This window comes from Aquarana catesbeiana, linkage group LG02 (genome assembly GCF_042186555.1).
Source record: "Aquarana catesbeiana isolate 2022-GZ linkage group LG02, ASM4218655v1, whole genome shotgun sequence".
Taxonomy (NCBI): domain Eukaryota; kingdom Metazoa; phylum Chordata; class Amphibia; order Anura; family Ranidae; genus Aquarana; species Aquarana catesbeiana.
Genome location: NC_133325.1, coordinates 66,699,246 through 66,713,065, shown reverse-complemented (window position 1 = coordinate 66,713,065; position 13,820 = coordinate 66,699,246). Strand labels below are relative to the sequence as shown.

The 13,820-nt window shown below is 41.6% G+C and overlaps 1 protein-coding gene and 1 non-coding gene across 2 annotated transcripts in view; both read right to left on the bottom strand.

Annotated features, from left to right (window-relative positions):
• Window positions 1-13,820, bottom strand: part of CEP295 (centrosomal protein 295) — a 129,517-nt gene that overhangs the window by 23,216 nt on the left and 92,481 nt on the right. The window contains 6 exon segments of the mRNA XM_073612999.1: window positions 2,225-2,363; window positions 2,458-2,496; window positions 2,498-2,565; window positions 4,181-4,396; window positions 10,701-10,818; window positions 11,207-11,301. Of these exon segments, the coding sequence (XP_073469100.1) occupies window positions 2,225-2,363; window positions 2,458-2,496; window positions 2,498-2,565; window positions 4,181-4,396; window positions 10,701-10,818; window positions 11,207-11,301 (675 nt within the window).
• On the bottom strand, window positions 11,068-11,136 carry LOC141130749 (small nucleolar RNA U2-19). Its single transcript, XR_012242511.1, has one exon. It is a non-coding gene; the product is annotated as a small nucleolar RNA U2-19 (small nucleolar RNA).

Below are 13,820 nucleotides of genomic sequence, written 5' to 3'. Positions count from 1 at the left end.
TGAAGAAAAAACAGCCCCAAAGCATGATGCTGCCATCACCATGCTTCACGGTGGGTATGGTGTTCTTTTGGTGAAGTGCAGTGTTTTTGCGCCAAACATATCTTGGAATTATGGCCATAAAGTTCAACCTTGGTTTCATCAGACCATAACACATTTTCCCACATGCTTTTGGGGGACTTAAGATGTGGTTTTGCAAAATTTAGCCAGGCTTGGATGTTTTTCTTCGTAAGAAAAAGCTTCCGTCTTGCCACTCTACCCCACAGCCCAGACATATAAAGAATATGGGAGATTGTTATCACATGTACCACACAGCCAGTACTTTCCAGATATTCCTGCAGCTCCATTAATGTTGCTGTAGGCCTCTTGGCAGTCTTCCTGACCAGTTTTCTCCTCGTTTTTTCCATCAATTTTGGATGAACATCCAGTTCTTGGTAATGTCACTGTTGTGCCATATGTATTCCATGGTATATCTAATGCCTTGGAAATTATTTTGTACCCTTCTCCTGACATCTTTTAACAATGAGATCCCTCTGCTGCTTTGGAAGCTCTCTGCAGGGTTTTGCTGTAGGATGTGACTAAGAAAATGTCAGGAAAGACCTACTAGAACAGCTGAACTTTATTTGTGGTTAATCAGAGACACTTTAAATGAGGACAGGTGTGTACTGACTCCTATTTAACATGAGTTTGAATGTGATTGCTTAATTCTGAACACAGCTACATTCCCAGTTATAAGAGGGTGTGCACACTTATGCAACTATATTTAAGTTTTTTATTTTTACTCCTCCCTAAAAGATTTCAGTTTGTTTTTCAATTAAGTTGTACAGTTTATAGGTGGAAAAAGTTCCAAAATGATTTATAATTTTTTTTTACATCACAGAAACCTTCTGGGTAGTGGGCTTACATGCGGCTCGCTTCCACTATGATTACACACAGCGAAGGCCATTCGGCGGGTGTGCATTACCCGATGTCCTCTGACACTGGCCAATCGTTAGGCAGAAAGACAGAACGGCAGTCTGCCTATGTAACACGGCAGGTCACCGTTGTGACAGGAGGGAAGGGGTGGAATTTGTGTCCCTGCAAAGCAGGGAATAAACTCCAAATCTTCCCCTAGATAAAGCAACTCACATAGTGTAGTAAAACACAGGTTAGGCACACAGTTAACTCAGTCGATTGCCCTTGATGTTAACCCCTTCCCAGCCAGTGTCATTAGTACAGTGACAGTGCATATTTTCAGCACTGATCACTGTATGCGTGTCACTGGTTCCCAGAAAGTGTCAAGAGTGTCAGAATCTCCGCAGCAATATCACAGTCCCGCTAGAAGTCGCTGATCGCAGCAATTACTAGTAAAATAAAATAAAAATAGGAAAACTATCCTATAGCTTGTAGATGCTATATGTTTTGCGCAAACCAATTACCATACGCTTATTTGGATTCTTTAAATTTTTTTTTACAAAAATATGTAGCATAATACATATTGGACTCAATTTATGAATAAATTAGATTTTTTTTTTTATTTACTTGAGGTTTTATGTTTTATAACAAAGTAAAAAATCGTTTTTTCAAAATTGTTGGTCTTTTTTTGTTTATATAGCAAAAAAGAAAAAAACGTAGAGGTGATCAAATACCACCAAACTATATTTGGTGAAAAAAAATTTTTTTTATTTGGGTACAGAGTTGCATGACCATACAATTGTCAGTTAAAGTAACGCAGTGCTCTATCGCGAAAAGCGGCCTGGTTAGGAAAGGGGGTTAATCTTCTGGCAGTCAAGTGGTTAATTAACACACTGCCAGAAGAGTAGAGGGCCATGAGGCACAAGGAAGAGGCAACTATACTAGGGAACTGACTCTACTGGAGAGTCAGACATTTTCTAGCGAGTTTGGAAAAAATACAGACGCAGCCTGTCACCAATGACATGTGCTGTGGTAGAGAGTTTTATACGAGGAAGAGAAGAATTAGCGCATAGGAACTGAGAAACCAATGAGGCAAAAACCAAGCTTAGATGTATTTATTTGGTTAAATACGCTACCTTACTAATTGTGGAATTTTTATAGAAGGAAAGAGGGAAGGTCCGCTTGAGCACTTGCCTGACGAAGGGGTCCTGCGCGGCCCCGAAACGTTGCACCTTCCTTGTGATGTGACCGTTTGATTAAAAAAACCTTTTTTGGACAATTTTGTTTGCTGATCCATGGTGTGCTGGCGAAGATGTACTTCTGAATGACTCACCTGCCGCTTCAGCCAAACACCTAGACGAACTTCTGGACAAACTCATGTTCTCAGAGGACCTCAAATCAGCACTGTTGTGTAGAGAGGACAGAAGATTGCTCTGTAACCCGTGTTCTTGGCTGCTGGCATCATGGGAACCCTAGGAACAACATTCCATTAAATTTATGCTACTTAAAGAAAGACAAAGTTATTAGTTGGCTGTGGTATATTCGGAGTGCTTTGGAAAGTCCTACCTGGTTGGCGGGGTGGGAGTGCACATATGAAGAAGGACGTGGACACATCAAAATCTGGTTTTGGATCCAAGGGGTAGAAAGGTGAAGTGTCCAAGACAGCCTCAGGAGCTACAACAAATTATGTGAAAAAAAACATTGAATACAGTTTATAAAATAGGGAACTGCACCACTGACAGAAATATGAAGAAACACAATGAACACTTTGCTGTACCTATAACGTTTTATCATCAGCTGAAGGGAAATAAAGGGTAGAAAAACAGAGCTATGGTTAAAACATTTCACTATGCACATAATAGATTCCAATAAACTGTACAGGCATAAATGGATGGATCTCACTGACATGCCTTATAAAATTTCAACGTGTCAAAAATATGGAAAAGGTGGAATAACACCTTAACAGAAAGGCAGATGATTGTTTAATAGGAAACTGCATTTCTGTCACCGCTCTTTGGCTAGGTTTAGAGTGGTTAGGGTTAGAGCCTCTGCATTTTTAATGTTGGCTGTAATCCCCCCCAGCGGGGGGGGGGGGGATGTCTTATTTGTCTTGGTGTACACTGTCTCTGGAACAGAAAGTGAGTAGAAATCTAAAATTCTACAAAAATTTAACCAGAACAGTACAGGGGATATATTTTGATGGGGACATTTGTTTGTTTATGGGGGGGGGGGGGGGGGGGGGGATTACTATTTACTTTGGAGGAGAATGTTTCTATAATTTATGTTGTGTTTCTGGAACAGGTAGTGAATCTGAATCTTCCCACAGATTAGGGGGTTTTAACCCATTCCCTACTCTATACAAAACCATACTGCTGTCGATTCACTTTCTTGGCATGTAGTTCGCATGCGGATTCGTATACATTTAACTGCATAAAAGAATGACCTGAACAAAATAAAAGGAGTGGGCAGACAAATGGCAAATAAGGTTTAATGTGGAGAAATGTAAAGTAATGCACTTGGGGGCAAAAAAACACAAATGCTAAATATATTCACTATGGGGAGAACCGATGGGAGACTCCAGGATGGAGAGGGATCTAGGGGTGCCAATGGATGACAGATTGAACAGCATGCAGTGCCAAGCTGCAGCTACCAAAGCAGGCAGAATATTAGCATGCATAAAAAAAGGGATATACTCCAGGGGCAAAACTATAATTCTGCCACTTTACAAAACGCTGGTTAGGCCTCATCTGGTGTTTTCCGTCCAATTCTGGTGACGAGTCCTCCGAAGGGATGTGCTGAAACTGGAGAGAGTCCAAAGAAGGGCAACAAAACTAATAAGGGGACTGGAGAACCTCAATTCACGAGGAACGTCTGCAAACACAAAATGTATTCTCGCTGGAGATAAGACGCTTTAGCGGAGACATGATGGCGATCTACAAATATCTCAATGGGGATCCCAGCATAGGATTTAAGCCATTTAGTCCTAGGGAGTGTATAAGGACACTGGGGCACACAATGATACTGGAGGAGAAGCGGTTTAACCTTAAACTGCATAGGGGTTCATCACTGTTAGGGCTGTAAGGCTGCGGAACTCTTTCCCTCAATTGGTGATGACTGCGGGGGAGTATGGATAATTTTAAAAGACTCTTAGACGTACATCTAAAAAGGACAACATACAGGGATATGGGAAATCATTATAGACACTGAAACACATACACCTTCACTGGTTGAACTGGATGGACTACTGTCTTTTTTCAGCCTTACCAACTATGTAACAGTGTCTACTTACTATGAAAGCTCAAGCTCCTCTCAAGTGACACATGGAGGTCTTTAGTGTATTTGTCTATGATCTGCTGGATGTGGCTTCTGTTCTCCACTGGGGTCAGGTAATGACGCCATCTCATATCAGATTGAATCACCATTCTGGCTGCTGATGGACTGGAACTACCATCCCTGGGTTCCCCAATTACAGAATAGTCACATCTCTGCAATTCTGACTGGGCATCTGTAAGAGCATATAATATTATTAATGAATGGCGAGAAAAAAAACGTTTATGTAAAAAAAAAAAAAAAAAAAAAAAAAAAAAAATCTGCCGCTTCCCTAACTGAATGTAAAAGGGAAATTAATAAATAAAAAATTAAAAAGTTAAAACTGGTGGAAGAATAAAAAACAAAAAACTTTAGCTGTAACAATTACATGTGTGATAACAGAGAGTATATATAATAGTATATATAATGTACTCGGAGAATGTGGGCAATAACACAAGTTGGGTTATAAATGTTACAGTAAAAGCACAAAATATTCACACCTCAGTCTGGATGCCTTTTCAAAAAGGGCCCATAGACATTTTAAAGGATATTGATAGTTCTGTACACTATATTCAAATGTGGACTGAACCCCTTTTTGTTTTTCATTTGTATTGGCAGTGATGTAACTGTATTCTTTTAAGAAGGTAATGCTGTGCTTCTCATTATTTTAGATTTCAGTCCACCTTATTATAAAACTAACTTTACTCTTCTATCGCTGCCCACTGCATAAAAAGCATGGGTTATATAGAAGATTACAAACAAGCCTGAACAGCTGTATGAGATAAATGCTAATGTTTATGCTGAATTTACATTAAAAAAAAAAAAAAAAACAGTTTGTGATGGAGGTGAGGATTCCTGTTTTAAATCAGCGATGGGAAACAGGCAAAAAATGGAAAAAAAAAAATTCACCAATAACATTGTCAAGAGAAAGAAATTTTTTTCCACCAGGGAAAGGTTTTTTTTTGGGGGGGGGGGATTGGATAAAAGATGAAAATGCACAGTAGAAAGATATAACGAAAAAAAAAAAAGGAAAGATTTGCACATTACAGGAACCAAAGCACAAGAAAAAAAAAAAAAAAAAACACTGGTGATGGATGAATGGCGGTATTCTCAGTTGAGGCATTTTGTCACATCTTTACCACAACCAATAAGATCCGGAGAAGACCATTACCTTTTGAGCCTATGTGTACACCAATAACGAACACAAAACACTGCATCTCTCGGATCTATAAGATACTTGTGACAGTGGCCGAACCAAAAAAACTGCCATACATAGAAAAGTGGGAAAAGGAATTAGACCCCTTTCACACGATAAGCCCGCTCGGATCCGCTTGTCCGTTTTCTTTTTTAGGCGGATCCGAGTGGGCCATCCATTGACTCCTATGGGCAGGCAGGTGTCAGCGGAGATGTGTCCGCTGACACCCACTTGTCATCCGCTCAAGACAGACGTATGGCGATACATTCAGCCATCAGTCTTGGCGGATCGGATGAGATCTGATGGAAATGGACATGCTGTCCGTTTTTGTCTGACCTCCCCATAGAGATCAGCGGGCCTCTGACAGGTCTGTCCCCGCTCAGTGACCAGAGACGGACCTGGCATCTGCCGGCTCAGCGGAGATCAACGGAGGAATCTCCCGCTGTGCTGGCGGACTTCGCTGAGCGGATCCGCCTTGCGTGAAAGGGGCCAAAGTAACGCAGGTGACTGAACAATTTGGGAAAATTATGAAAATGGTACATAGTTCTGCAGTAGATAATACAACAGAAACGAATTACAAATGCCTGACTAGATGGTATAGAACACCAGATAAAGCGCAAAAATATCAAATGGGGAAATCACCACATTGTTGCAGAAGATGTAAAGTAGTGGGAACTATGGCCTATATATGGTGGGAGTGTCCAAAAATAAAGAAATATTGGAGAGAGGTATTGCAACAAATAAAAGATTACAAATAAGGAAATATTGGAGGATACAAGGGTCTGTCTGTTCCATGGTATGAATAGCCCATTAAAACAATACAAGAATGTAGCGATACCACACTTAATGAATGCAGCAAAGCGTTTGATAGCACAATATTGGCAAGCGATGGAGAGCCCCATGATAGGAGAATGGATTTAAAAAAAAAAAAAAAAAAAGTAAAAAATATATACAAAAATGGAACATCTCCGATGTAGTGAGGAAGAAGAAAATCGATAGATTTACTGACATATGGAAAAGTTGGCCAGAGTTTAAAAATACAAGGAAATATATGGACTTAGTAGGATGCAAGAGGAGATGGAGGGAAGTGAAAAAAAGGATACATGTCAAGAGGATAAAAGAGAGAGGGGGGGGAGGGGGGGGGGGGGAGAGAAAGTGAGTCAATATTAAAATGTTAATGATAATTTTAACTGTTTTGTATGTGAGATATTTGAAATCAATAAAAATATTGAATAAAATAAATAAATCAGCGGCAGGGTCTAATGACAGCTCCTTCTCTGGCCCTAAAATAAACAAAATAAAGGCGCCAGAGCAGGCAATGACAGTCAGGGACGGCAAGTGAGGGAGCCGCCACCCCCACCCCCTCACTGTATATACTGCTCCTCTCCATGCACACACTGCCCCCCCCCCCCCCCCACTGTATATACGGCTCCTCTCCTGTCCCTCTCCTTGCACACACTGCCGCCCCCCCCCCCCCCCCCACAAGGAGGACCTGTCACCTATATGCTATAGGGCTATTGGTACCACATGTGATAATTTTATTACTATGTGATGAAAAATAAAAAGAAAAAAAGAAAACATTTAAAAAGACGCAAAAAATGTTTTTGAGCCTCTCCCAAAAACGCATGCATTGGGGCGTATACGTAAAAAAAAAAACAGCAATTGTGATACACGTTACATATCACCACGCACATCAGTGAAATCACATTTTTTAGCACCAGAGCTCATGGGTAACGCTAAACTGATGAGGTGTAGGGGCTTTTAAAGCATCGCCTATGCAAAATATAGGGCATTTAAGTTTTTTTCGCTGTTTTAATGCTCGGCATGTTGGCTTTCTATTTAATCGGTGCAACTTTATCTTTTATATTTTATCAAATGATTTGGTAAATTACTGTTTGTGTGCCCTAAAATTTACTTCAGTGTAAATTTTTATTGAAATTTTGCTTTTCATAAACTGTTGTGCTAATATCAGGTGACATAAAAAAGTGAAAACGACCACAATTTTATTTTCAGAAAATATATAATGGTTGGGGGTTTTAAGTAATCTTCAGGCTAGAGTTGCACGATTCTGGCCAAAATGAGAAATCACAATTTTTTTTACTTAGAATAAAAAGATCACGATTCTCACAACATAATTTTTTTTTTTTTTTTTTTTTAGGAGAGAGAGACTGATAGAGAGATTTATTGAGAGGTTCATTGAGAGACTCTCCTCTCCTCTTAGGTGTCCCCCTTTTCTTTCAAGTGACCCCCCCTTTTCCCTCTCAAGTATCCCCCTATTATCCTTTCAGGTACCCCTACTTATCTTAGGCGTCCCCTTTTCCCGCTTTCTCTCTAGTGATCTCCCTCTCCCTGTCAGGTGCCCCCAATCCCAGGATGCCCTCCCTCTATATTAGGTGTCCCCCTTGCACTCTCAGGTGTCCCCTCTCCCTGTCTCTTCCTCTGTCATGTGTCCCTCCTCTGTCAGGTGTCACCTCACCTGCTGCTGGATTTTGCCATCCTGTCACCACCCAGTGTGTTGTGGCCTCGGTGGGGCACACCTGGCACAGCAGGCAGAGCACCCCAAGCAGAGAGGCCCCCATCTGGGGGATCTGGGTGGTGCCGGTCAGGGCTCCTGCTTTCCACCATGTTTCCCGCTGACATCACATGCAACGTCCCCTACCTACCAACACCGGGGGGCGAGGCTGTCACTCTGACATACTTACTGACCAATCACATTCTTCTGCTGAGTGACGTCAGCACGCTGGCTCCGACGGCTTCCCCTCCGCTCTAACACAGGGACAACATCGATCAGTGTGCGGCGGCGCGTGCTTTTCAGCTCGATCGTCAGAATCGCACAAATTCCAGAGTTACAATCGTGGCGGGCGGAGAATCGCGATAACGATTCTCCGCGATTAATCGTGCAGCACTACTTCAGGCTTAACATTTTTTTTAAACATGTAAATAAAAAAATAAAACAAAAAAAAAAGGAAAGGAAAAAAATTTCTCCACGACTCAAGTGGTTAGGGACTCCAGCTCGTGGATGAGGTCGACCTATTAGAGGTCAACCAATATATCGGCCACTATTTGGCGTTTTTTAATTATTCGGCCGATTGTGGTGATAAAAGCCGATTTAAAACTTCAGCGTGACTTGCAAATGAATTCTAATAGAAGTCAATGCGAGTTGCCTGAAGACTTCTGGTGGAGCGACTCCTATATGGGCAGCCTGCCAAGTCTGAGAAAAGAACCAAAAGAAAGAGATACAATCTTTATACTTATCAAAAGACATGTGTAGGAGTTCTCAGTTTAACCATTTAAAGACTAAATCTTTTCTGATACTTGTTGCTTACAGGTAAAAATCCTGTATTTTCTGCTAGAAAATCACTTAGAACCCCCAAACATATATATATATATTTATTTTTAGCAGAGACCCTAGGGAATAAAATAGCGGTTGTTGCAATATTTTATGTCAGACGGCATTTGCGCAGAGGTCTTTCAAACGCAATTGTTTTGGAAAAATAAACTAATGAATTAAAAAAAAAAAAAAAAAACGAAAGTAAAAGTTAGCCCATTTTTTTTCATCCAAAAGTTTTGATTACCTGTTTTTGTGTATTTAATATTTAAATAGTTTTTTTTTTTTTAATCTAAATTATACATACAAGTGAACTGATTGGAGGTTTGTTTTGTTTAATGTTTAAATGTAAGACATTTTCTGTATCACTTATTACTTAAGGCTGCTTTCACACTGTAGCGGGCAGGTGTTGACGGTAAAACGCTGCTGGTTTTAGTGAAGCTTTACTGTCATTTTAACGGCGCTATACGGCTGCTAGCGGGGCGCTTATAACCCAGCTAGCCGCCGATGAAGGGGTTAAATGCGCCCATGTAGCGCCGCTGCCGAATCGCTTTGCAGGCGCTTCGGCAGCGGTGCCTATTCATTTCAATGGGCAGGAGTGGTGGAGGAGCAGTATACACCGCTCCAAATGTGCTGCTTGCAAGACTTCTTTTAACATCCTGCCAGCACATCACCTCGGTGTGAAAGGGGTCTAACTGTTAGATTTTATGAAATGAAGGGGAAAAAAAAAAACAAAAACAAACAAAAAACGGCCTAACATATCTGGCATCATATATCGGCCATCGGCCCCCGTGATTTCTAAATATCGGCGTCGGCCAGAGAAAAACCCATATTGGTCCACCTCTACCCACGATCACTCCACAGAGAGGCAGAACGGGATCTGCCAGTGTAAACAAACAAATCCATGTTCTGTCAGGGTGAGAGTGAGATGGTCTGTTCCTAGTGATTAGGAACAGTGATCTCTCTCTACTCCCTGTCAGTCCCCTCCCCAGACAGTTAGAAAGCACCTCCCTAGGGAACATTTAACCCGTTGATCGCCCCCTAGTGTTAACCCCTTTCCTGCCAGTGTCATTTTATATAGTAATCAGTGCATTTTTATAGCATTAATCACTAGTCCCAAACAAAGTGTCACAAGTGTGTTCAATTTGTCCGCCGCAATGTCGCAGTCCTGCTAAAAATCACAGATCACTGCCATTACTGGTGTATATATATATATATATATATATATATATATATATATATATATATATATATATATATATATATATATATATATATATATATGCTATAAACATATCCCCTATTTTGTAGACGCGATAACTTTTGCGCAAACCAATATATGCTAATTGGGATTTTTCTTTACCAAAAATATGTAGAATACATATGGGCCTAAACTAAAGAATAAATTTGCTTTTTTCACTTTTTTTTGGATATTTATTATAGCAAAGTGTAAAAAATATTGTTTTTTTTTCATAAATGTCGATCTTTGTTTATAGCGCAAAAAACAAAAACCGCAGATGTGCTCAAATCCCAACAAAAGAAATCTCTATTTGTGAGACAAAAAGGACGTTAATTATATTTGGGTACAGCATCGCACGACCTCGCAATTGACAGTTAAAGCGACGCAGTGCCGTATCGTAAAAAGTGGCCTGGTCGTTAATGGGGAAAATCTTCAGGTCTTTAAGTGGTTAAAAAAGCGTGTCTGAAGCCAAGCAAGTGTAAATGAGCACTAACAATCTATTGTTATTCAGCAGTGGCAATTCCTTCACAAAAGATACACAAGTCACAGATAAAAGCTGCTGAGAAAAAGTTTATAACAGCTGATGGGAAGGCCTTCCTGCTGGGTGGAAATGGACCAAGACTAATAATTAAGGTGTTGCATGGAAACCCCAGCAGCAGAAAGATTTTTGACAGGACTTATTTTTTTGCAGCATTTATTTATTTAATTTTTTTTATTCCATACAACACAATACAAACCAGAGTTCACAGGACTGCTGTCAGTCTTCTCACTGGTCAGGAAACTGCCAGTTGATATGGTGGTTGTGGACAAATAGTCACTGATGCCATCTGGGCTCCGTCCATGCGTTGCATTCCCCTGCACAGAAAAAACAGTTATAGCCATGTTCCCAGAAATAAAATATTATGGGATTCAAGCAGTGTCCTGAGCTCAGATCAAGTGTAGAAACCACCATGGAGAATTTCTGGACAGTATAGATGTCATCACAGCTCAGGTTTAAGAGAGAAAAAAAAAAAAAAAAAAAAAAAAAAAAAGACACACGAGACACTAAACTTCAAACACACTACAAATCACAAAACAATTACCATGTATACAACACACATGTCTTCTCAGTTACTGATAGATCACCTACAAGCCCAGCTGGTGATCGGGTTTGGCTATTGTTCATCACTGATCGTTCTATTTCTGAAGAAAAACGATCTCAGATAATAGACTGACATTTCATGATTTTTAATATGGTACTTACAAGTGTTGCAGCCCACTGTGTAGCCGAGTGGTTACGGAAAGGCTCTGTTCCATCACCAGCAGGGAATCCGGGTGCTGCTGGGCTACGTGGGTTGTCTAAACGAAAGATGAGAGGACATCAAAAATAGGATTTTTTATGACAGCTTACCTGTAAAATCCTTTTTTTTCGATGGACATCACGGGACACAGAGCCTCAGTAATTACTGATGGGTTATATAGGTATCACTAGGTGATTGGACACTGGTCACATCCTAAACAGGAAGTTCAACCCCCTATATAATCCCTCCCCCTTGCAGGGATACCTCAGTTTTGTAGCCAAGCAAAATTAGTGTATTAGAAGAGGGGCGGGACCTCTGTGTCCCGTGATGTCCATTGAAAGAAAAGGATTTTACAGGTAAGCTGTCATAAAAAATCATTTTCTTTCTCGAACATCACGGGACACAGAGCCACAGTAATTACTGATGGGATGTCCCAGAGCAATGCTACCTGAGGGGAGGGGAACCACAACCAAGTAGGGTGCAATCAGACCTGAGGACCCTGTACTGCTGCCTGCAGCACACTATGCCCAAAGGCGATATCCTCATGCCTTCTCATATCCACCTGATAAAATCTGGTGAATGTATGAACTGAAGACCAGGTTGCGGCCTTGCAGATCTGAGCCATAGAGGTCCAGTGATGCACTGTCCAAGAAGCACCAATAGCTCCTGTGGAATGTGCTTTGATCTGAAACGGAGTAATCTTCTGTTTCAAACCGTAAGCCTGAATAATCAATTGTCGAATCCATTTAGAAATGGTAGATTTTGACGCTGCCTGTCCTTCATTGGGACCCTCTGGCAGCACGAACAAAACATCCGTTTTGCGAATTTGAGCAGTTGCTTCCAGATAGGCCTTGACTGCTCTTACTACATCCAAAGAATGTAGTGACCCTTCTTCCGAAGAACAGGGATCTGGAAAAAAGTAAGGCAGAACAAAGTCTTGGTTTAGATGAAAATCTGAAACCACCTTCGGTAAAAAAACTAGGATGAGGGCGCAATACCACTCTATCCTTGTACATAAACAAATAAGGCTCTTTACAGGAAAGAGCTGCTAATTCTGATACTGTTCTTAGCAGAAGAGATGGCTACCAGAAAAAATTAACTTCCTTGTCAGCAAGACCAAAGGAATCTGACGTATTGGTTCAAAAGGCTGTTTCTGTAAAACAGACAGAACCAAGTTCAAGTCCCAGGGGTTTAGGGGTGCCTTAACCTGAGGATTAAGACGCGTCATCCCCTGCATAAAGTTTCGGACCAAAGAATGCGAAGCAAGTGGCCAATGAAAGAATACTGATAAGGCCGAGACCTGGCCCTTGATGTACTCAAGGCCAGCTTCATCTCTAATCCCAATTGTAGAAAATCTAGAATTCTACCTATGAGATATTTTCTGGGATGCCAACCCCTGGATTCACACCAGGATACATAAGCTTTCCAGACTCTATGATAAATTACTCTGGAAGCTGGCTTCCTTGCATTGATCAAGGAAGATATCACAGGACCTGAAACCCCACGGCTCTTCAGAACCTGGGTTTCAATAGCCAAACCGTCAATTTTAACGTTTGTAAGGCAGGATGGAACGCTGGACCCTGAGATAACAGGTCTGGGCGTGACGATAGGGTCCACGGGGAACACACCGTCATCCTTACTATTTCTGCATACCAAGTCCTCCTGGGCCAAGCGGGGGCTACCAGAAGTACCGACCTTCCTGCCTGATCCTGCGAAGGAATCGTGGCAGTAGCAGAATATGCGGGAATACAGACACCAGTGAGAACCGATGCCACGGAATCACCACCGCAGCCGTCCTGTATGCAAGAGGATCTTTTGTCCCTGCCACAAATTTGATATAAGCCACTGCTGTGGCATTGTCGGACTGGATCCTGACTGGGCAACCCTGTAGCCTGAGAGTCCAGGTCTTTAGGGCTAGATATGCCGCACGGATCTCCAGAATGTTGATGGTTAGAGACCTCTCGGTCTTGACCATACCCCTTGGACCGCAGACTGTTTCAGAACTGCTCCCCAACCCAAAGACTGGCATCCGTTGTTACCACAGTCCAGGTGACCTGTAGAAAGGATTTCCCTTTCTGCAAGCTTTCGGGTATTAACCACCAATTGAGGCACTGACGCACCGCCTGAGACAAGTGCATCGGAAAATCTAATGCCTGAACCTTCTTGCTCCAGATCAACAGGATACTGTGTTGCAACAGTTCTGACCGAAACTGAGCATAGGGAACTGCTTCGAACGAAGCTACCCTCTTTCCCAGCAGCCTTATACAAAGGCAGACAGAAGGACCCTTCTTGGTCCTGACTACCAGAATCAGCTCCCCTAGGGCAGTGATCTTTGCCTGAGGTAAAAATACCTTCTTCCTGGCTTGTATCTATGATCAGACCCAAATACTCCAGTTTTCTTACTGGTTTTAGGAAAGATCTTTCTAGGTTGAGGATCCAACCTAGGTGTTCCAGATACCTAACTGTGGTCCTCAAGTTCCTGTTCAACGAGGCTACCGACCGGTCTATCAAGAGCAGGTCGTCTAGGTATGCTATGACAGTTATACCCTGAGCCCTTAATTTGGCCAGAGGAGGAGC